The 23,841-nt window shown below is 49.8% G+C and overlaps 1 protein-coding gene across 11 annotated transcripts in view; it reads left to right on the top strand.

Moving 5' to 3' along the window:
- WDR27 (WD repeat domain 27) overlaps positions 1-23,841 on the top strand; it is a 170,935-nt gene that overhangs the window by 30,061 nt on the left and 117,033 nt on the right. For all 11 annotated transcript variants that reach the window (XR_007152208.1, XM_047859006.1, XM_047859005.1 and 8 more), the window contains 10 exons: positions 669-772; positions 1,765-1,832; positions 2,031-2,152; positions 2,548-2,630; positions 8,101-8,179; positions 10,542-10,619; positions 13,668-13,765; positions 14,970-15,059; positions 19,334-19,455; positions 20,518-20,651. Coding sequence is in view for 10 of the 11 variants with exons in the window: in XM_047859006.1 (XP_047714962.1) it covers positions 669-772; positions 1,765-1,832; positions 2,031-2,152; positions 2,548-2,630; positions 8,101-8,179; positions 10,542-10,619; positions 13,668-13,765; positions 14,970-15,059; positions 19,334-19,455; positions 20,518-20,651 (978 nt within the window). In the remaining variant the exon portion in view is untranslated. The remainder of the gene's footprint in view (positions 1-668; positions 773-1,764; positions 1,833-2,030; positions 2,153-2,547; positions 2,631-8,100; positions 8,180-10,541; positions 10,620-13,667; positions 13,766-14,969; positions 15,060-19,333; positions 19,456-20,517; positions 20,652-23,841) is intronic.

The following is a 23,841-nucleotide window of genomic DNA, read 5'->3' as shown; positions in this document are numbered from 1 at the left end:
TGCTTTGGTCAGGGCCAGGCCTTCCGCCCCTGGGGTGTACATGGGGTGGCAGGGACCCACCTGCCTGGCCGCCTTCTGGACGGCCGCGGGTGTGTGCGGGCCTGAGAATGAGCCCAGAGTGAGAAAGAGACAGTGCTAGAGCCGTGTGAGGCTCCAGGGGACCGAGTGGCAGGCGGGAGAGAGGGCGTGGAGAGTCCTTCAGAGTCCAAGTCTGGCATAGCCAGAGGAGGCCTATTGGCCCTTTGTTAACGTTGACCCTGTTTGCACATCGATGGAAGAGGAGGCAGAGCTGTGGTCGGTATCTCCTGAGCTCTGCCACGGTGGTCTGTTCCCTGTTAGCGGGGCTCCTCGTCTCCAGACGCCACCCGGCAGGACGCAGGTGCCACGTGGCCGCCTCGAAGGGATGGACGTGGCACCGGCTGCCACCTTGAGCTCGGAAGAAGTGATAGCCTTGCAGATGACAGTCGAGTTGCGGTCAGGTCGTGGCCGTCTCGTCTTCACTGGACAGTGGGTTTCCAGGAATCCCGAGACCGTTGAACACCAGCCTGGTTGAGTGCAGTTCTGGGTCATAAATGCCGAGAGCCGGCTGCCTGCTCAGTGGCAGCTGTGGGACGGAAGCCTGAAGGGTGAGACCACCATGTTGTTCTCTCTTTTTCTTTGAAAATTAGCCTGCCTTCTGAGAGTGCCCCGTGCCTGTGGGTTGGAAGCTCCTCTGGCTTACTCATACTTAACTTGGCGAACTTCGAATTGGAAGGCGTTTTACGTTACAAGGGTAAGGTGAAAGTTCAGGTCACCCTTGATCTAAATTTCATGTAGCTTCTATTAATGTCTTCCTCTGCCACGGGAGGGTGACACCTTCAGCGTAGAAAGTCTGGTCACCAGAACGTGCAGACGAGGCGTGTTCGCCATGCGTCAGGCCACGGGCAGCCTCTGGGTCCCAAGGCCTTGCTGTTAGCTCACTCCGACCTCTGGGTGGGTCTCCCTTCCCTTGGTCCTCGGTGCCCCTGTCTTCTGTGCACAGGGCTCCGAGGGACACTTCTCCTCAGGGCTGCCGCGCCTGTCCCGAGCTTCTACCAAGGGCTTTTGAGTCCACACCGTCCATATTTCCTGCTGACGACTTGACACCCGTGACTGGACAGCCCCCCAGCTTGTCCGACTCCACGGTCTGGACTGACCTGGGGCGGCTCCCGTCTGTTCTCAGATTCTGCGACCTCCACGCCGGGAGTTGCCCTGCCAGTAATGTGGGCGTGATTCCTGACTCCGTCCCTCCTCCCTCCCCGAGCTTGCCCCCTCAGGAGCCTCCTGCAGGCACAGCCCATGTCACCTGTAAGAGCAGTCTCCCTACTTTCTCCTTTAAGGCCCCTGTGTTTTGGGGACAGAGTCCGAGTTCTTAGCCTGGCCCAGCCCAGCCTCTCTCCTCGTTGGACGTCACTGCCCGTTTCGACCGTCACTTACTTGCAGACTTTGCTTGAACCCTCCAAACCTCTGCTGACCTGAGTGCCTTCTTCTCCTCCCCCTGCTTGCCCTTGAAGGTTCACCGGAGCTCCTCCTAGATCTGGGTGTGTGTGTGTGTGCCCCTGGAATTGTGTTACCGGGGCTCGCCCCGGCTGCCCTACGCCTTCTCCGCCGGATTGAGCTGCCCCAGGTCAAGGGCTTTCGGGAGCGCACAGGCCCACGTGCGGTGGGCGTGCAGGCACGTGGGGTTCGTTCCCTCTACTTGCCCCGTAAACGTTGCTTGTTTGTCTCTCTTTGCTGGAAATTAAGATTTCAGGAGCCTCAGCGTTCAGGTTGCAGGATCGTGCGCAATGATGAGCAAGGCCGGCGAGCAGAAGGTGAGACCTGAAACGTGCCGTCCTCAGACCCTGCCGCGTGCATCGGTACGCGTCCTTTCCTCCACGTGGTGGAGTGTGACCTCGCGTGTGACGTTTGGCGCGCGGCAACCGCCCACATGACAGGAGCAGCCTTACCCTGTGTGGTTGGGGTCACGGGTGTGTGCTCACTGTTGACTGTGTGACATCTGTCCCGTGCAGGCCATCTGCTTGCTGACGTCCATGTTTGGCGGTCAGATCGCCGTGTTGGAAATCCGTCTCGCGGCTCTGGTGCGGTCTCGGCAAGGTCTCGGCGCCGGAAGGAGCCTGTCGGTGCTGCCTCGGTAGGGTCTTCTCCGGTAGGATTTCCGCATGCGGCTTTCCCCGCTCAGGAGCTTACGTTCCTGTCGATTCTAAGAATTAAAAGTAAAGTTTAGTGAACTCCCAACTCTCCTGACCTGTTCGAAAGAAATTCTTGCTCATGGCATTGCTTCTGTCTTGTTTAAAAGTAAATGATTCATACTTAATTTTCAGTGTAAAAATATTTTATTTCAGGATAGAATGTAAATTATAAAAGAGCCATTTTGTTAAAAATAGTAAAGATTATTTCCCAGAAGAAGAGGAATAAGCTTGATCGTTTCCAAATATCGCACATCCGTATCTACATGAGTTAATCCCTTGTGATGTCCTGACAACGTGCGTTTTGTGAGTTTGTTCTCCTGGCGATTTGTCTGCCTAGTGGCTGTGTCCTGTCCACGTCTCCGCTGCACTTCCGAATCGCTGAGGAGCACAGGACCCCACCGGCGCCTCAGCGACGGTCCGGTTAGTACCCCCTGCTCTGGGACGTGGCGCAACGACCTGCTCTGTGGATTCATGTTTGTCCGCGTGAAAATTCGGCATTTCCTCTGTCCATCGCTGCTTCGTTTCTCTGCCTCTCGTGTATTTTTTACATGCTCTTTGTGGTAGGGAATGTGCTAGGTGTTTTGTTTTCCTGAATCGGGTATCATTCATAGGAATTCAAAAACAAGTGCTCTAGGGGCGCCTGGGGGGCTCAGTCGGTTAAGCGTCCGACTTGGGCTCGGGTCATGATCTCATGATCCGTGAGTTCGAGCCCCACGTCGGGCTCTGTGCTGACAGCTCGGAGCCTGGAGCCTGCTTCGGATTCTGTCTCCCTCTCTCTCTGCCCCTCCCCTGCTCATGCTCTGTCTCTCTCTCTCTCTCTCTCTTTCTGTCAAAAATAAATAAAAACACTAAAAAAAAAAAAATTAAAAAAACCAAATGCTCTACCGGCCAGAACATACATGTGGATGCCCAGTTATTGATCACGGGACTGATTTTTTCTGGTCTCTCTTTGCCGAAGATTGTAAAGCCATTGCCAAGCATCACATCGTTTTACCCCTGCAGACTCGAGTACGCGTTTCTAAAACACAGACGTGTGCTTAGTGGCCGTGATGCCATTATCAAAACCAACAGGATTCTTTCGTGTCCTTTATTAATTAGCCAGCCCAGATAAGTTATTCCTGATTGTCTCAAAAATCTTTCTTATTGTATTATTATAAGCAGAAAACAAATCCGCATGTTGCTTTTCACAAAGAAATAATTTTAAAGTTCTGTTTTAAGATGCCAGACTTCATTACATTTTCCATTTATTTTCATTGTTGAGAATCACTGACAGCGATTCTTTTTTCCCTTTCGTTGACCAACCCGGAGTCCTAATCAGTATGGTTAAGCCTCTTGTTGACCTAATTACAAAACAACAGAGGTGCTCAGTCTGCTTGTATCTCCATCTTTGATGAGGGACCCCAGCTCCTGGAGGGGGCACGACTGCAGGTGCAGGTGCCCTCCTGCTAGGTCGTGCAGGCTCTGGCTCTGGAAGGGCGGGGAGCTGTGCTGTCATCACACCCGTGTCCCGCCGCCCCCTCCCTTGTCCACGAGACCTTCTGAAGGCCTCCACTCTTCTTAACTGTGTTGCTCTGTGGCTCCCCCAGCCCCACCCAGCCGAGTCCCTCTGGGGAGGGCGTGCACGGACTGTCGCCCTCATACCTCCCCTCCCGCGTGGTCACTGCAGGCCGGGTCCCCTCCTTCGGGATCTGGGATCCCCTCTGCTGGGTTTCTGAGCCGCGGCCTCCTGTTCTTCTGGCTCGGTCCCTCCCTCAGTCCGAATACCCAGCCCTGTGTCGCTTCGGGAGTAGAAGTCCGTCCATCCTTCAATGGCGGCCTCCTCGGAGAAGTTTAAATTCCTATGTAGTTATGTTAGTGAAAACCGAAAGTCTTTACTAGGCATATGTTACGGCTTTATACTTAATTGGTGTGGTAAAAGTTGTGTTTCATATTCTTTTTAAAAACATGTTCTGTTCATTTATTTCTTCTTTCTTATATTTTTTATTGTGGTAGAATATAATGTAAAATTTAACATTTTAACCATTAAAAAATTTTTAAAAATATTTTATTTATTTTTTTGAGAGAGACAGAGCGTGAGCAGGGGAGGGACAGAGAGAGAGGGAGACAGAATCTGAAGCAGGCTCCAGGCTCTGAGCTGTCAGCACAGAGCCTGACATGGGGCTCGAACTCCTGAACCGTGAGATCTTGACCTGAGCTGAAGTCTCACAATTAACCGACTGAACCACCCAGGCGCCCCACATTTTAACCATTTTTAAGTGTACAGCTCATTGGCATTAAGTGCCTTCATATTGTTGCATGATGTAAAGTCTTTGAAAATAATTTCATTAATACTGAAAATAATGTATATGTTTTTATTAAAATTACTTGGAAAAAAGTTGTGACAGATATTAATTAAATTGCTAATTAGTTGGAATATTAGGTTGCTTAGATAATATTCCGAAATTCTAAATACATTTTTACTCAAAGAAAATTACTTAGACTGGATGAACTCTATGTTAAGTGGCCACTGATGCTCTGTTTTTTACCTCTAAGTGTGGCCAGTTATTTTCATCACCACACATGTGACTTGGCATGTCAAAGGCATAATCTTATGGCTCCTCTGAATGGAACTCTGTTACGAAATGAGACACATAAATTCCTCTTTCTTTTATTACCTCATTTCTTTAGATTTTATTCTTGTTTTATTTAGATGTACCCTTAAAAATGTTTTTTTTTTTTCATTTTTTGCTAGTATGGATCATCTTGTTCGGATGAGTCTATATGATATACCATGCTTCACAGCTAAGTGATGCATAGAACAAAACCTTTGATAAGAACAGTCGTGTAGACAGTAAGGCTTATTATGGAGATTATAATTTCTCTGTAACCAGGGACAGGTGCAATTTCAGACAGTTGATTTTTATGACCGTTTTATGTCTTGTTTAAAAAGTATTCATATGGAGGGGCGCCTGGGTGGCATAGTCGGTTAAGCGTCCGACTTCAGCCAGGTCATGATCTCACGGTCCGTGAGTTCTAGCCCCGCGTCGGGCTCTGGGCTGACGGCTCAGAGCCTGGAGCCTGTTTCCGATTCTGTGTCTCCCTCTCTCTCTGCCCCTCCCTCGTTCATGCTCTGTCTCTCTCTGTCCCAAAAATAAATAAACGTTGAAAAAAAAATTAAAAAAAAAAAGTATTCATATGGAGAGTTAATGCAGATGACCGATTTATAGTTGTGCTAGAACCTAAAAATTTGCATCCCTCTAGCTGCAAGAAGCATAATAGAAATAAACACATGCGATGAACTGATATATTTTAATACTTAAAGCATTTATTAAAATAATATGCCCTTCCGTAAATATGAACTTTATTCTAGTACTTTCAAGACTTTTTCATAACCAAGTACCCAAATGCATCTGTTATTGTATTATCTGATTCGGAAAATATTTTCTGTTTGCTTTGTTTTTCTCGGAGATTTTTTTCTCCTTCACTTGACACTGAGGTGGAGAGAGGTTTTCTGGGGCCCCCCTGGGAGCAGTTGTATTTCCAGGCCTTCCCCGAGGTGCCTCGTCCCCCGGGTGGGGCTCTGCCTTCGGCGAGCCGGATGCTTTTTGGGTTCCTGGTCAGGTGGGTGTCATTTTAGTGATTTGCTCACTCGCTTCACTTGGTTTTTGATGGGAATACGGTCCAGGTTGTCAGGCTTGAAATAATGCCAGATACAGAACTGAGTTTCTTTGTTAAAAAACAAAACAAAACTATTTTCAAAATAATGCAATACTGTGCAAGTATCCGTTTTTTCTAAAGCTACTTTATACTGTTGTACAGAGTATTCATATTGGATACCAAGTATTAAATGTTTGTAAAAATCAATAATTCTGGCAGAATTTTATTTTGCGTGAAAGGATTTGAGATTTGTAAATATTTGTGTTAAGTTCATGCAGTGTCAGAGTTTTTGTCAGTTGGCCGTGCCGTGGAAAACTTAGTAGGATAAGAAATTTCGTCGCCACTGAGGTGCACAGGTGTAGTCATGGTTAAGTGCTTTATCTTTCTTACTGCTCTATCATGTGGTAAACGAGTACGTGAGAGAAATGTGAGCTGATTTAGGATCATTGCCGTTCTTGTTTGTAGAAAAGATCTATTTGTCACAGACTTACAGAGCGAGTTACTCCACGATGGCTGGTCTCTAGTGTGCCACGGACGGAATTTCACATAGACGGGTTCTGTGCGTGGCCTGTTTTATTACGACGTGAGCCGCTGTGTTAGTCTACATGGTGTTCGGAACGTGTGCCGTTGAGCACATACTGCAATTCGGTATCGTTTGAGGAATGAGAAAACGTTTTTTGTTGTTTTCTTATACTTGTAATACCCTTGATTTAACCTTCTTTGCTGGTATCGGTTGGTTTGGCATTGGGTGTGACACCTCTTCGGTTTATAGTGAATGGCCTCCTTCCATGCATGTGAACTTTTGTGTTCTCAGGGAACTTTTTTCTTGGCACGTTACACATTTGCTACTTTTTTTCTATAATTTATTTATTTTTTATAATTTAAGTCCAAATTAGCACATGGTGCAACAGTGATTTCAGGAGTAGGTTCCTTTAGCCCCTTCCCCATTTAGCCCACCCCTCCATCACACAACCCCTCCAGCACCCCTCTGTTCTCCATATTTTAGAGTCTCTTATGTTTTGCCTCCCTCTCTGTATTTATCTTATTTTTGCTTCCCTTCCCTTATGTTCGTTCATCTGTTTTGTCTCTTAAAGTCCTCATATGAGTGAAGTCATAGGATTTTTGTCTTTCTGTGATTACTTTCGCTTAGCATAATACCCTCTAGTTCCATCCACGTTGCTGCAAATGGCAAGATTTCATCCTCTCTCATTGCCGAGTAATACTCCATCGTATATATAAACTACATCTTCCTTATCCATTCATCCATTGATGGACATTTGGGCTCTTTCCATACTTTGGCTATTGTTGATAGTGCTGCTGTAAACACGGGGGTGCATGTGTCCCTTCGAAACATCACACCTGTATCCCTTGGATAAATACCTAGTAGTGCAATAGCTGGGTTGTAGGGTAACTCTACTGCTAGTTTTTTGAGGAACCTCCACACTGTTTTCCAGAGCGGCCGCACCAGCTGGCATTCCCACCAACAACGCAAAAGAGATCCTCTTTCTCTGCATCCTCGCCAGCATCCGTTGTCGCCTGAGTTGCTAACGTTAGCCATTCTGACAGGTGGTTTTGATTTGTGTTTCCCTGATGATGAGTGCCGTTGAGCATTTTTTCATGTGTCGTTTGGCCATCCGGATGTCTTCTTTGGAGAAGCGTCTTTTCATGTCTTTTGCCCATTTCTTCACTGGATTATTTGTTTTCTGGGTGTCGCGTTTGATAAGTTTTTTATAGATTTTAGATACTAACCCTTTATCTGATTAGTCATTTGCAAATATCTTCTCCCATTCTGTTGGTTGCCTTTTAGTTTTGCTGATGGTTTCCTTCGCTGTGCAGAAGCATTTAATTTTGATGAGGTCCCAATAGTTCATTTCTGCTTTTGTTTCCCTTGCCTCTGGAGACGTGTTGAGTAAGAAGTTCCTGCAGCCAAGATCAGAGAGGTTTTTGCCTGCTTTCTCCTCAAGGATTTTGATGGCTTCCCGTCTTACATTTAGGTCTTTCATCCATTTTGAGTTTATTTTTGTGTCTGGTATAAGAAAATGGTCCAGGTTCATTCTTCTGCATGTCGCTGTCCAGTTTTCCCAACCCCGTTTGTTGAAGAGACTGTCTTTATTCCATTGGATATTCTTTCCTGCTTTGTCAAAGATTAGTTGGCCTTACGTTTGTGGGTCCATTTCCGGTCTATTCTGTGCCATTGATCTGAGTGTCTGTTTTTGTGCCGGTAACATCTACTTTTTAAACTCGTTTCACACAGCGGTACGGAGCACCGTTCAGGACCAGCCTCTGGTTTTCCACGGCAAAGTGAGGTCATCTGGGTATGCGACCGCCCCGCAGTGAGTAACTAAGCCTGGAGAGGCGGGAAAGATGTGTGTGGAGGGCCACCCCCGGGTGCAGGGCAGGGACACGTGGACAGCAGTCAACACGAGGCCGCAGCAAGCCCCTCCTGTGTGCTCGCCATGTGCTCGCCTCTCGGGTGCCCTTTGGTCCTGATTGACGGCAGCGATGGTGCCTGGTGACCTTGTCGGGTGCCAGGACAGGGGCGGACCTGCCTGGGAGAGGGGGACGCAGGGACGGAGACCTGGCCGCCCGGGCTTTCTGGGAGCATTAGATGCAGTGTATTCAGACCTGGTTTGGTGGGTTGGGGAGGGAGGGAGTCAATGATGACGAAATTGGGAACAACGTGGTATCTGGGGAGTTTCAAGTACAGCAGAGCCTTGAAATCCCCTTGTCCTTCCGGAATGCTGCATTTCTTGGAAGCGGACTTTGCTTTTCTGTGTGAAATGCACGTCGGCCTCTGACGTCTTCTCACCCCAAATCTTGATCTGTTCCGTACTCTTCACATACTGAGCGGAACGGCCCTGGGGGCCCCACTCGGAACGCAGGTCAGGGCTTTGGGAGGCTCTCTGGGGTCACCCGTCCCCTGACCCGCTTATGCCATGCTCTCCCTCCCCCTCCCCCCTGGCCTCCGCGTCCATCCCTCTGCCTCAGGGCTCTCCATCGGCCCTTTCTTCCCCCTCATGCGCTTCCCTGAGGCTCACATGGGTGCTGCTTATGGGGCAGCCAGTCTTGCTTCTATCCAGGCTGCCTGGACAACATGCCCACCTCTGCCGTGATTCCCTCTCAGCACTTGCCTGCTTTATTCTCTGTGGCACGACTGGCTAGCATGACTTCGTGCTTTACTTATTATTTATTCTTTAAACCTCTGGTCCTGGTACAGCACTTGGCACTCAGACCCTCTCACAAAGTACTGATGGATGACGGATGGATGGATGGATGGATGGATGGATGGATGGATGACAGAGAGATGGATGATAGATGGGTGGGTGGATGATGGATGGATGGGTAGGTGGATGGATGGATGGATTCTGGATCCTTGCCTCAACAAAATTGCACACTAGTTCATACACCATGCCTGTGGGCACCAGCTGTAGTGTGATCTGCTGTGTTCAGTGTGGACTTCTGGGGTCCCTTATATTAAGGCACGTCTTGAGTTTTCTTTCCTGTGTGGGTGCCCAGGGGGAAGAAGAGGCCAGACCATGAACAGCCCTGAGCACCAACCTGGGAGTTTGAACTTTACGGGAAAAGTACAGCATGATGTTACAGTGTTTTAAATGTCAAGGATCACCTTGTCAAGATATGCGGCACGGTGACCTGTCAGAGGCAGTGGGAGGGGCAGATGGAAGGAGGCGAGCCCAGCCCTGACCGTGTCCGCCTCCCTCCTGGCGTGCTTCCTGTGCTCCGGCAGCATTCTGGCTCCTTCTCACATGTTCCCTGCTGGTCCCCGCTCAGTGGCCTCTTACCCTTTGCTCTCTTTTCTCCCATCGTCAAGTGACTGGCATCCTCCCTCCTCCGGGCCCCAGGGGACTTTCAGATCCTGCGGCAGTGCAGAACCTCTGGTGGTGGCCACCCCCTCCTGCCGCTTGGTCTGATGGCTCCGGGCACGGCCCGAAGCTGAGCCTGCCACTGACACTGCAAGGCTTGGATGCAGGTGCGGGATGGGGGTGTGGCTGTCCCTCGTCTGTCCCCGGAGCTCAGCACCATGTGCCCCAGCATCTGTGGGAGCTTGTTTCTTCATCTTAAAAACCATCTTAAAAACAGGTGCCTGTTCAGCCACCGCCAGCATTTAATCTAATTCTGTTCAAGAGAGAATCCAGTGTGACTTGCCAGGAATTTCTCTTCTGTCTCTGAGTAGGTTTGCAAAATAATGTTCACAAGTGAAGTTTCGTTTCGGTTATGATTATATAAATTTATTCTCCAAAAGGAAACAATATCATAAGAATCATGTTTTGTGTTCACTTTAGGGGGATTCTGACTTTGGGAGCAGTTTTTTGATTTATACATCTTTCACACACACCTCACAAAATGGGACCAATAGATAATTTGCGGTGTGATCTTTACCCAGAAATGGTTATCTTAGTGTTTTCCTGGTAGTCAAAATTTATAAGTGAGTAGCTCAGTATTATCCAGAATTTTTATGTCCAGATATATTTTCAGCAGTGCAATAGCCAGTGTAGATATATAATTGAAACAATAGCTGTTACAATTAGAGTAAGTGAGTGTTCGCTTTATCACTAGTTGGGACACTGAAAGCATTTATATGTTTATATGTTCTGTATGTTTTGCTGCAAAATACAGGTCTCTTAAGAAGCTTGGAGCTGTCATCTTTGAGATGACGTAAGAGTTTTCTTTCCACAGCGTCACTGTGTTTTCACCCAAGACCAACACCAGGAATAACGGTGACAGCCCTTCACGCCGCAGGGGCAGTCACAGGTGGTACGTCACGAACTTGCCTTTCAAAGTAGACGTAGCGTAATTTGGGGAGGCCCTTTAAATACTGTCAGTGAATTTGTTCCAAACAGGTGTCCAACCTTGGGAGTACCAGATGTGTACATGGCCCACGTATACACAGCGTGTGCACGTTATTCGTATATGTATGTCCTTTTAGTCAGATTCAGTTCTTCCGTATTCATTTTTCAGACAGGCTGCTATTTTTACCGTCTTGACAACTTGGCAATATTTTTTTCTTCTTTCTTTAAATCCAAGTTAGTTAACATATAGTGTGATAATGGTTTCAGGGGTAGAACCCAGTGATTCACCACCTACACACGACACCCAGTGCGCATCCCGGCAAGTGCCCTCCTCAATGCCCGTCACCCACCTACACCATCTCCCGCCACCTCCCCTCCAGCAACCCTCAGTCTTCAGAGTCTCTCTTGCGGTTTGCCTCCCTCTCTGTATTTATCTTATTTTTCCTTCCCTTCCCCTATGTTCATCTGTTTTGTTTCTTAAATTCCACACGTGAGTGAAATCATATGGTATTTGTCTCTTTCTGACGGACTCATTTTGCTGAACACGATACCCTCCAGTTCCATTCCTGTTTGCTGCAAATGGCAACCCTTCCTTCTTTTTGATCGCTGAGTCATAACCCATCGTGTGTATACAAACCGCTTCTGTATCCATTTGTCAGTCAGTGGACATTTGGGCTCTTTCCATACTTAGGCTATTGTTGATAGCGCTGCTGTAAACATTGGGGTGCCTGCACCCCTCAAAACAGCATCCCTGTATTCCTTGGATAAATACCTAGTAGTGCCATTGCTGGGTCGTAGGGTAGTTCTATTTTTAGTTTTTTGAGGAGCCTCCATCCTGTTTTCCAGAGTGGCTGCACCAGCTTGCATTCCCACCAGCACTGCAAGAGATCCTCTTTCTCTGCATCCTCACCAACCTCTGTTGTTGCCCGAGTTGCTAATGTTAGCCATTCTGACAGGTGTCAGGTGGTATCTCCTGGTGGTTATGATTTGTATTTCCCTGGTGATGAGTGATGTGGAGCATCTTTTCATGTGTCGCTTGGCCATCTGGATGTCTTCTTTGGAGAAGTGTCTATCCATGTCTCTTGCCCATTTCTTCACTGGATTATTTGTTTTTTGGGTGTTGAGTTTGATTTGTTTATCGTCTTGTGGATACTAACCCTTTACCAAATATGTCATTTGCAAATATCTCCTCCCATCCCATCAGTTGCCTTTTAGTTTTGTTGAGAGATTCCTTCTCTGTGCAGAAGCTTTTTATCTCGATGAGGCCCCAATAGTTCATTTTTGCTTTTGTTTCCCTTGCCTCTAGAGGCAATAGTTAATTTTTGTTAAAATACTGTTTTAAGAAAGTGTTGTAGCCAGCGATGGATCATTCTTGATAAGTTTCTTGCTTAATAATTGGACAGAAAAATTTGATCAGTTTATGGGCTCCAGGCGAATATTGAATGGCCGGCGATGAGCTCACTGACATGCATGCGCTTCTTGTGGGACGCACTGCTGCCCACGATGTGTGGACCATGGCCAACCTGCCGATCCCCACGCCCCACGTGCCTAGATGGGAAGGTGTTTGGGGGACCTCTAGGACCTAGATTCCCTCATTTGGATGGAGACTATGGCTGGTGGTATCAAATTATCACCCACTCCAGTCTACAGCCCGTCTACACCCACACGGGGATGGAGACTATGGACGACGGGAGTGAAGTGTCACTGACTCCAGTCTGCAGCCCGTCTGTACTTGAGCAGTCACTTGCCAGATGCTGGTTTTGCCCACGTGTTGTGACATTTTTCTTAAGCCCCATTGCTCTTCCTGCCCATCTGTGCTGCTCCTGTATCAGTGGGTCAGCGACGGTGGGGATGTGCCGGCAGCAGGTGCCCTCGGACCCTGGGACAGCTGTCTGTGGTTGAGTATAGAATGCAGCAGGAAAGAGCCCTGCTCAACTCTGATCTTTCTGGTGGCTTTTTCCTATGAGAGCCCAGCTCTCCAGACAGAGTCAGCTGTCTCTGCTGTAATTCCAGCCCCAGGGGGCATTGCATTGAGGGGTTTCCGGAGACCCCAAACAACGTCCGGGGCACAGGCAAGTGTTTCTCAGGGAGAGGCTCCTCTGAACACCCACCAAATTTCCCTTTGAAGGGACGGTGCTGCCTGGCTGGGGGCGGGCCTGCAAGCCCGTCTTCCCAGCTTTTACTGCATTAGAGACATGAGTAAATGTGTCTAACTTGTCTTCCGTAACTTTCAGCTTTTACAAAAACCTGTCTTCAGATCATAGGTACTTTCCTTTCTGCCCTGTGCAGTGTGCCTGGAACTTTGCACGTCCCCCTAACCTGTGGCAATGCTGCCTGACAGGTGGTTTTGTGCTCTGTTTACACTGGATTCTGGGACTGCGGTGGGAAGGACGTGGAGGCCACGTGGGTGCCAGTGAGGGGCCTGGGCTCCTGTGCCCTGGCCAGTCCCCAGGCCGCTGGGCCAGCTACTGCTCAGAGGCTACCAGGCCAGCTGCTGAAAATGAACAACGGGGGGACTTTGCCTAAAGACCTGAATGCCTTCCGTGGGCCGTGCTGCCTTCCCCCCAGGCCCTGCGGGTTCCACGCCACCCAGCCTGCCCCTGCACAGGGCCCTGACCGTCGGTCCTTCTCCCCAAGTCCATGGTCTCTCACAGACTTCAGGTGTGATTATTTTCTGGGCAGATAGAAGCCATTTGTAGATTATCTGAGTAATTAGTGGATAGTCACCCACACGGAATCTGAAACTGGGAAGTGAAGTGTGTTTTTTCTTGCTAAGATGCTCTCATCTGGCCATCCCAGGGTCCCCTTCAGTTATGTGAAACAGGAGAAATCCTCGACATTTTGTACTTAAAATATGTGCATTATTTCATGGCTTTGAATGTGTTTCTGTACGGTCAAAGTCGATAGAATAAAATCGCACATCTGGATAGGCGAACCCTTTCTAGTTTATTTTTTTATTTCTAACCTCACTTTGAACTCTCTTGATTTTCACTTTCTCTCATGTTCCTTCAAGTAAGGAGTACCCTCTGGAGAGTTCTCCGCCAACCAGACTCCACAAGCAGCGTGTCCTTGCCCACGGGCCAGCCGCCGCGCTCTGTGTCCAGTTCTCAGGTACGCCGAGTCCGGGGGCCGCCTTCACCGCGGGTGCGAGGGTCTCTTCCCTGCCGCTGCTTCACTGGAAACGGAGTTCAAAGTCTTGGTTACTTGAAGTTGTCTGGCGTGCCGGGGTCTGGACGAAAGCCAGCGGCACCTGGAATGGGGGTGGTGGTCCTTGTGCCGGCCGCTGATGGGGTGCAGGAGCCTTGGGTAGGGGCTCCCCCCGCTCCCTCCGCCGGCTCCTCTTGGGGGGCAGGGGCGGATGACCTCGGGGTCCCACGTCAGCTCCCTCCCTCCCTCCCTGATAGAGCCTCTCCGACCCCGCGGGTGCTTGTCTCTCAGGCACAGGCACAGGCAGCGCCCCTTCCAGACCGATCCTCCAGACCCTCAGCGTTTTTCCTGAGCTGGTTTGCAGAAGTGGGGAGCCGCTCTCGCCCAGGCGGCTCTCCTCTTTGAGGCCTTTTTTCAGAAGCACATGTCGTTTCCGAATTTACGTGGAGTCCGTCAGGGTGGGGAGAAGGCTTGTGTCTGGGGGTCAGGACCCGCCCCACCTGCCTCCACGACTGTTCCACCAGCCATGCCCCTCAGGACTTTAAGCACATTCATTCCCACAGCTTATCGTTACTTACAGCTGTTTTTATATAATTCCAGCCAAAGCATATTTTGAATAATTTTGGGAAATTAGGTAACGTACTCTCAGTGGTCAAGTATCTTTGTGATATTCAACGGGCTTGCTTGTGATTATATGATTCTATGAGATGATTAGAAATAAGGTAGGAGCCTCGGGTTTGAAAATTACAGGTGGCGGGGGGGGGGGGTTCTGTAGTTTAGTTCTGTACCGTTTTAGGGATTTGTTTAAATAAGACTGCTTAGCTGAATAACGTGTGTCTGAAAAAATCTGTTGATGGGAGGCAGGGCGCCCTGGGGATTAGGGTACTTTGGGTTCAGGTCCCAGCGCTGACTCTTGACTAGCCCTGCAGCCTGGGTGTGCCGCCTCAGCTCCTGCCTCTCGGGCTCTCTCTGAAGGAAGCCAGGGGGACGTCACCTGGTGGGCCCTCAAAGGGTGCTGGTGGCTGTTGAGCAGATGCTGTTTGCTGTAGATTCTCTCACTACCTGGGAAACCCAGCCTCAAGCCAGCTACCAGTTCTGTTCCCCTGTTGTGAGTGCGCCTCCGGTGAGCTGTGACTTTATAGGCATTTCTCTTACTCTTTTTATGCAGGAGATGGGCGGTGGCTGGCCTGTGGCTTAGCCAACCACTTGTCGCTGGTCTTCCGTGCTGATCTTACTGGGACACCTGCTGTCTTCTCAGGTACAGTGTGTGGGCTCCTTTGGTCCTGGGTGTCGGTCGCCACGTGCCCTTCCAATCCCTTCAAGATCAGAACAGAATAGAGCTGAGGCCCTCGTGGAGGTTTAGCAAACTAGATGGGCCCCACCACGCTGGGGGGAGGGTGTGGCCGGGGCGGCCGGGGCAGCGGGCACTTCTGGCACAGGTGCCCCGAGGTCAGGGAACAAAGCTTTTGCAAAGGTCCAGGGGAGGGGGTACAGTCAGATCTCGCAGACGTGTGACCAAAGCACATTCGGAAGGTCAGGAGGGCTTGTATACAGACATCTTTATAAACATAATGAGGCGAGTAGACTCGAAGTGAGGGCAGTGGTGTGGGAAGTCTCACTGTTTTAGTTTCCTGATAGGTTCCTGGTCCTGGAGCCCTGAGTGACCCCCCACGCTTGCTTGGGCTCCTGGAGCTGCTCGCTTTAAGACTCACACTCAGTACATGTTTTAGCAACAACAAAAACCCAAAAAGCAAATGCTGTCAGTCCAGGTGTTTCTGTGATATAGGTGGATGGGGTGCAGGCGTGGGGGGGGGGGCACAGGTGTGGTGGTGGGGACGGGGGTGCAGGCAAGGGTATGGGGGGGCACAGGTATGGTGCAGGTGTGGTGGCGGGGGTGGGGGCAAGGCGCAGGGGTGTGTGGGGGGGCAGGCGCATGCTCCCCAGCATCCTGCGGACTCAGGCTACCTCATCCTGGCAGCAAGGAGGAGGGGCCCCTGTGGAAGGTGCTCATCATCCCCTGCGCGTCCTGTGGCTCCTTCCTGGCTCAAAACCGTCATCCTGAATGTTCTCGTTAAGGCACCTTCCGTGTTCTGGTCTTTCTGTTGCTCAACAATTGTTATAAGTAGTAATTATGTTGGACGTGGACATTTCTCTGTATTTTATTGCAGGAATAGGGCTTGTGGCTGAACTAAGATAATGCAGTAGATATTTGAACTCGCCTATTTGCGTTTTGGGGAAGAGTCATTCTTACCCAACTGTTCTTACCCTACCTGTTCTAGGACATCGTTCCACCTTATGCAGCTGGTTTAATAGTCCTGTAATTCAGCTTTGAAAGTATGAGTGCTTTTTCAACACTTACTGTGGGAAGCAGGAAAATGGGCGCTTTTACCGCCATCATCATCTAAGACAGAGATATAAATCTGGGTACTTTGTTGTGGGTAGGATCGGACGCTGAATTAGGATTCCCTTTGCAGCACTTGGAGTGGATTCTCAGAGGGCACAGCTGGGTGTGCCTCCTGGTCTGAAAACCAGTGTTCCTGATGGCGTTCATTGAATAAGGGTGCCACGTTTGTGCTGTACAATTTAGGACACTCTCTGTCCCACCTTGTGCAGCACCAGCCTTGGAACCTCTGCCCCTCGTCAGCAAGTGCTGGGCACAGAGCAGACGGGGGGACGTGCCTGAGGCTGAGGGGTGTTACCAGTGAGAGTCTGGGGCCAGCCACTTCAGGAGATTAGATTTAATTAAGACTTTATTAAATGTTACAGAATTGCATAAAAACGTGTTCTTAAAAAAGGTGGAATGAGGTTTAGAACCTCTCGCCTCCTGGTGTGAAGTTCTCTGTCCACTGGAGCTCAAGCCACGCCATTGGCATTCACGTTCCTTTTCTGTGGTGTGGGGGTCACACACCCCGGGTGTGGCCGTGGCCCCAGGAAAGGAGAGGACTCAAATGTGTTTTGTGCCCTGTTCATTCGATTTCCGAGGCTTATGTCCCCAGCACGCACAACACAGGGGCATCCCCATCCAGGTCCGCGTGGTCCAGCGAGAGGGCCGTGTGTGCAGCACAGAACTGAGCACAGGTCAGCCTGGGTCCTTCACGGGCACACTGAGCAGCTGGAGCTGGGGTCCCAGCGCCAGGCCTTGAGGTCACAGCTGCTTGTGTGCAGGGTGGAGCTCGGAGGAGAAGGTGCCATGGGGGTTCTGGTTGTTCTCATTCGGAGTCAGAGAGGTCTGTCCCTCCCCTCTGAGCTGACGCCCTGGGTGGGCTCCTAAGGGCCGCAGCGACACTGGGGGACCAGCGGAGGGCGTCCCTTTAGTGTCTGCATTGGGAGTGCTTCTGCCTTCTCTGGTGACTCAGTTGGCCTTGTCTGGGTGCCCAGGCTTGGAACAGCGGTTAGCGGTGGGAGGGGTGGGAGGGACGCAAGGACAGGAGGAGGATGTCCCCATGCTGCAGTGGGTTATCACTTAATTGGGAAGAATGACACCCAGCGAGATGCAACCTGCGGCTTCGGCCTCATTCCCTGGGGGAGCCGGTGGGGGAGGGGCCCTGAGACACTTCAGTGAACCCTCCCGGGCGCCCTCTCCGGTGGCGGTTACAAGCCTCCTTCCCCTGGAGGCCCCAGCCTTGCTCCGCGGCCCAGCAGCGGTGATGATGCCCCTTACGGGGCCTCAGTCCTTCTGCTGAAACTCCCACAAACCCCCACCAGGGGGCAGCAGCGCCACTGCAGGTGAAATTCTGGTTGGTCGGGCCGGTTTCAGAACTGCAGTCCCTGCTCTTTATAAACATTTCCTGCTTCCCCATCTTTCTCCTGTTGCTTTTCCGGCGAGTGTGATGTGACCCTGCAGTTCATGGTCTCATCTTTGGTGGTCTGGCCGCAGCAGGAACGTCTGCACGGTGCCGGGGGCTCCATCCGCGTTCAGGCAGGTGGGCACCGCGGCAGAGCCAGGTCCCGGATGCGGTGCTCGCCTGGGGTCCCTCCCCACAGTCCTGGCTGGATGTGGGGGTGTGGTGCCTGCGCAGGAAGGCAGGCTTGTGCGGCGCGGGGGCCACTGGGCCTGCCACGTGGGTCCAGCCTCCTCGGTACTGCCCACCCTCTCCGTTCCCACTTCTGAAAGCCCACGGTTTTCATTTCTGAAACCGCACACGCCCCATGACTGCCTCGTCCCTGCCTTTCCTTGGGCTCCTCCCCCTGTCAGAGCGGCAGGTGGCCGCAGGGTCAGACTGGCTTTAAGATACCTCCCCGGGGTGACGACCTTTCTAAGTGGTCACCCATGGCCTTGCTCTGTGGCCCAGCAGCGGTGGTGACTCCCCCTTACAGGGCCTTAGTCCTTCTGCTGAAACTCCCACAAGCCCCCACTAGGGGGCAGCAGGTGAGCAGCAGCCCGAAGGGAGGAGCAGGGCCGGCGGCCCCGGGTGGGGTCCAGGGACCGAGTCCATCCACTGTGGTCAGCTCAGAGCTGGGGCGCACGGTCGGCCTATCCCACTGACCACGTGTGTGATTGGGGGAGACGCCCCGTGGGTGCCCCAGCCCTGCACCGGGGTGCATGTCTGTCAAGGGGAAGGTGCCGCAGAGACCGCCCGATGCATTGTAAGCGCAGAGGTCTGGCCTTCCCGTTGCCCGACGTGAGGATGGGGCCACCAGAGCGCGCGTCTTGGCTGTTTGCCGCCTCCGCGGCGGTGGTGGTGACACAAGTCAAGGGGTCCCAGTGGCCCAAAGAACAGACTGCACTTGTCATTTGAGAACTTGTCTCTAGGGGTTTTGGTAAGAAGTGGGAAGCAGGTAACTGCTGTTTCTTGACCACTTTTCTTTCTTTTCAACTGTGTGTGGCCCCTCTCTGTGCAGCACATTCCACAAACTGTTGGGGGAGGCCTGTCTACCGACCGGCGGCCAGCAAGGGCCTAACAAATACTCACACGGTTCCTGACTGTGGGCAGTAAATCCTCATAACCATTGCCTTCAGTATTGAAAGACCAACAGTTCCTTGAGATGTGTTATCATGAAGTCCATGGATTTTCTTTTCTTTCTTTTAATATTTTTTTAACGTTTATTTATTTTTGAGAGAGAGAGACAGAGTGCGAGTAGGGGAGGGGCAGAGAGAGGGGGAGACACAGAATGGGAGGCAGGCTCCAGGCTCTGAGCTGTCAGCACAGAGCCGGACACGGGGCTCGAACTCACGAGCTGTGAGATCATGACCTGAGCCAAAGTTGGACGCTTAACTGACTGAGCCTCCCAGGCACCCCTGGAGTCCACAGATTTCTATACATTTTATAAGTTTCTGCATTTTGTTTCTTCTTTAAAGACACAAATGCACACATAATTTGGGGCTTTATGTTCAAATATGATTTCTGAAATCGCTCCATCAATAACCATGTCAAGTCTTTAAACGAGGCAGAAGTCACCTTCTCCGTCTTTGGTTTCACTGGTGTCACCGTGGCTTGCGAAGGCCTCTGGCCTGGCTGGTGGTTCCTAGAAGCTGCACTCGGCTGTGCTGCATGAAGGTTCCAGGTGCCCCCTCTGTCTCCCTCCCATTAGGTCACGACGGGGCAGTGAGCACCGTGTGCTGGAGTCATGACGGCCGGTGGCTGCTGTCCACTTCCCTGGACGGGACGCCGAGGGTGTGGTCGCTGCGTAGGGCGGAGCTCGTGCTGTGTGTGGTAAAGGACTTGACAGTGAGCACGCAGTGTCACAGGCTCGCAGCGCCTTCTCGGGGCCCCAGGCTCTTGCCCTAACTGGGAGGCTGAGGCCAGGGTAAGCCGGAGATGCATCAGAACCGCCAGCGGCTGATGATGAAGTGTCTTCTTAAATGTGTGCGTATGTGTATTTACCCACACACCTGACGTGCACACACACAGCTGCGTGTGAGCATTTTTCCAACGTTTTATTTATTTTTTTTGGGACAGAGAGAGACAGAGCATGAACGGGGGAGGGGCAGAGAGAGAGGGAGACACAGAATCGGAAACAGGCTCCAGGCTCTGAGCCATCAGCCCAGAGCCTGACGCGGGGCTCGAACTCGCCGACCGCGAGATCGTGACCTGGCTGAAGCCGGACGCTTAACCGACTGCGCCACCCAGGCGCCCCGCGTGTGAGCATTTTAATGTGCTTGGAGTTGACCGTCTGGAGACAGTGGGTGAGGCACGAAGGGAAGGTGGGATCATCTCACGGCCAGGATGGGAAAGGGGGGTAGTCAGAAGAGGAGCCCACAAACTGCAAATTGCCAGAGATGTGGCTCTCTTATTCCCGTGAGTCTTGTTGTCAAGGGGGGTCGAGCCCTAGGAGAACGAGCCGGGAGGGGAGGCGCGTCAGACCTGGGGCCCTGAGTCGAGAAGTTTGGCAGCAGGTTCAGGGGGATGCACTTGCTCGAGGGCCGTGACACTGCTGTCTCGGACGTCCTGAGATACAGGCTGAGAGCAGAGCCCTCAGACTCCTCGTGGTGAGAATTTTGTCTCTACTAAAATCCTTGCTACTCCACGTGTTCACTGCCAAGTGTCAGTCTTCCTTTAAAGTCTAAGTGGCCAGAATCCCAAATACGTACTACTTGGAACATCTTTTAGGAGTAGTCAGGGAGAGGGAACAAAATCGTAAACCGGTCCTAACACAATCTGTCTGTACATTTAAGGTAGATGTTTGGGGTTGACACGAAGACTGTCCTGTTTGGAGCAGCGGAGTTTCTTGCTAACGTCTGTTGTGTTGGCAGTAACTACCGATCTGCGTTATAGGGCAGAGACCTGCTCCCGAAGCCCATCCAGTCCGCCCAGTTTTACTACCTGGACGCTTTTATATTGTGTTCTTCTGGCCCTGAACTTCAGCTCCTGAAGTGTCACATTGACACGAGCAAGGATGAGATAAGAAGGTACGTAGCCTCCTCTTTTACATTTTCTCTCTGTAGTGGGGGGCGCTGTGTTTCAGGCCTGACGTTATGAAACAGGAGTGTTTCCATTTGAATGTTATGTACAGCGTAGTCACAGCCTGGCCAGCTGCTGCCAGGAGCCGGGTGAGCGGCCTCTCCCTGCCCGGGGCCGCGGTGCGGGGCTTCGGAAGGTGGCGTTCCCGCCTCGATGGACGTTGTGTGGGACGATTACTACGGTGTTTATGGTGAAGTTAAAGATGAAACGTTTCCTACACACGCACACGCACACGTGCTGAATGTACTAAATGCCTGTTTAGCTACGCCTCCCTTTGGCAAATATTAACACTTTTTTTGTTTGTTTCCAAAGTTTTTAAAGAAATGAAAAATTACAGGGATAAATAGAGGGCTGCCTTTCCGGGCCTTTCCTGCCCCTCTTTCCTCTGCCCCCCCCCCCCTTTTTTTTTTTCTTACCAGGGTGAGGGTAGCTGCCATCAGCCCAGTACAAAACTACCAGTACCATTGACCGTATTTCCTTGTGCTGCACTTCCGTCCCTGACCTTGACCTCCCCTCTGCCAGCCCCCAGTTCTGTACGTATGGATCTGTTTGTGTTTCGTCGTTGCTTGTTTTTATTTTTTTTTATTATTATTTTTTTTTATTATTTTTTTTTTTTATGAAATTTATTGACAAATTGGTTTCCATACAACACCCAGTGCTCATCCCAAAAGGTGCCCTCCTCAATACCCATCACCCCCCTCCCCTCCCTCCCACCCCCCATCAACCCTCAGTTTGTTCTCAGTTTTTAAGTCTCTTATGCTTTGGCTCTCTCCCATTCTAACCTCTTTTTTTTTTTTTTTCCTTCCCCTCCCCCATGGGTTCCTGTGAAGTTTCTCAGGATCCACATAAGAGTGAAACCATATGGTATCTGTCTTTCTCTGTATGGCTTATTTCACTTAGCATCACACTCTCCAGTTCCATCCACGTTGCTACGAAAGGCCATATTTCATTTTTTCTCATTGCCACGTAATATTCCATTGTGTATATAAACCACAATTTCTTTATCCATTCATCAGTTGATGGACATTTAGGCTCTTTCCATAATTTGGCTATTGTTGAGAGTGCTGCTATGAACATTGGGGTACAAGTGCCCCTATGCATCAGTGCTCCTGTATCCCTTGGATAAATTCCTAGCAGTGCTATTGCTGGGTCATAGGGTAGGTCTATTTTTAATTTTCTGAGGAACCTCCACACTGCTTTCCAGAGCGGCTGCACCGATTTGCATTCCCACCAACAGTGCAAGAGGGTTCCCGTTTCTCCACATCCTCTCCAGCATCTATAGTCTCCTGATTTGCTCATTTTGGCCACTCTGACTGGCGTGAGGTGATACCTGAGTGTGGTTTTGATTTGTATTTCCCTGATAAGGAGCGACGCTGAACATCTTTTCATGTGCCTGTTGGCCATCCGGATGTCTTCTTTAGAGAAGTGTCTATTCATGTTTTCTGCCCATTTCTTCACTGGGTTATTTGTTTTTCGGGTGTGGAGTTTGGTGAGCTCTTTATAGATTTTGGATACTAGCCCTTTGTCCGATATGTCATTTGCGAATATCTTTTCCCATTCCGTTGGTTGCCTTTTAGTTTTGTTGGTTGTTTCCTTGGCTGTGCAGAAGCTTTTTATCTTCATAAGGTCCCAGTAATTCACTTTTGCTTTTAATTCCCTTGCCTTTGGGGATGTGTCCAGTAAGAGATTGCTACAGCTGAGGTCAGAGAGGTCTTTTCCTGCTTTCTCCTCTAAGGTTTTGATGGTTTCCTGTCTCACATTTAGGTCCTTTATCCATTTTGAGTTTATTTTTGTGAATGGTGTGAGAAAGTGGTCTAGTTTCAACCTTCTGCATGTTGCTGTCCAGTTCTCCCAGCACCATTTGTTAAAGAGGCTGTCTTTTTTCCATTGGATGTTCTTTCCTGCTTTGTCAAAGATGAGTTGGCCATGCGTTTGTGGGTCTAGTTCTGGGGTTTCTATTCTATTCCATTGGTCTATGTGTCTGTTTTGGTGCCAATACCATGCTGTCTTGATGATGACAGCTTTGTAGTAGAGGCTAAAGTCTGGGATTGTGATGCCTCCTGCTTTGGTCTTCTTCTTCAAAATTCCTTTGGCTATTCGGGGCCTTTTGTGGTTCCATATGAATTTTAGGATTGCTTGTTCTAGTTTTGAGAAGAATGCTGGTGCAATTTTGATTGGGATTGCATTGAATGTGTAGATAGCTTTGGGTAGTATTGACATTTTGACAATATTTATTTTTCCAATCCATGAGCAGGGAATGTCTTTCCATTTCTTTAAATCTTCTTCAATTTCCTTCATAAGCTTTCTATAATTTTCAGCATACAGATCCTTTACATCTTTGGTTAGATTTATTCCTAGGTATTTTATGCTTCTTGGTGCAATTGTGAATGGGATCAGTTTCTTTATTTGTCTTTCTGTTGCTTCATTGTTAGTGTATAAGAATGCAACTGATTTCTGTACATTGATTTTGTATCCTGCAACTTTGCTGAATTCCTGTATCAGTTCTAGCAGACTTTTGGTGGAGTCTATCGGATTTTCCATGTATAATATCATGTCGTCTGCAAAAAGCGAAAGCTTGACTTCATCTTTGCCCATTTTGATGCCTTTGATTTCCTTTTGTTGTCTGATTGCTGATGCTAGAACTTCCAGCACTATGTTAAACAGCAGCGGTGAGAGTGGGCATCCTTGTCGTGTTCCTGATCTCAGGGAAAAAGCTCTCAGTTTTTCCCCGTTGAGGATGATGTTAGCTGTGGGCTTTTCATAAATGGCTTTTATGATCTTTAAGTATGTTCCTTCTATCCCGACTTTCTCAAGGGTTTTTATTAAGAAAGGGTGCTGGATTTTGTCGAAGGCCTTTTCTGCATCGATTGACAGGATCATATGGTTCTTCTCTTTTTTTTTGTTAATGTGATGTATCACGTTGATTGATTTGCGAATGTTGAACCAGCCCTGCATCCCAGGAATGAATCCCACTTGATCATGGTGAATAATTGTTTTTATATGCCGTTGAATTCGATTTGCTAGTACCTTATTGAGAATTTTTGCATCCATATTCATCAGGGATATTGGCCTGTAGTTCTCTTTTTTTACTGGGTCTCTGTCTGGTTTAGGAATCAAAGTAATACTGGCTTCATAGAA

This window comes from Prionailurus viverrinus, chromosome B2, assembly GCF_022837055.1.
Source record: "Prionailurus viverrinus isolate Anna chromosome B2, UM_Priviv_1.0, whole genome shotgun sequence".
In the NCBI taxonomy this organism is placed as follows: Eukaryota; Metazoa; Chordata; class Mammalia; order Carnivora; family Felidae; genus Prionailurus; species Prionailurus viverrinus.
The sequence above is the reverse complement of the archived record's forward strand: the minus strand, read 5'-3'. Positions and strand labels throughout refer to the sequence as shown.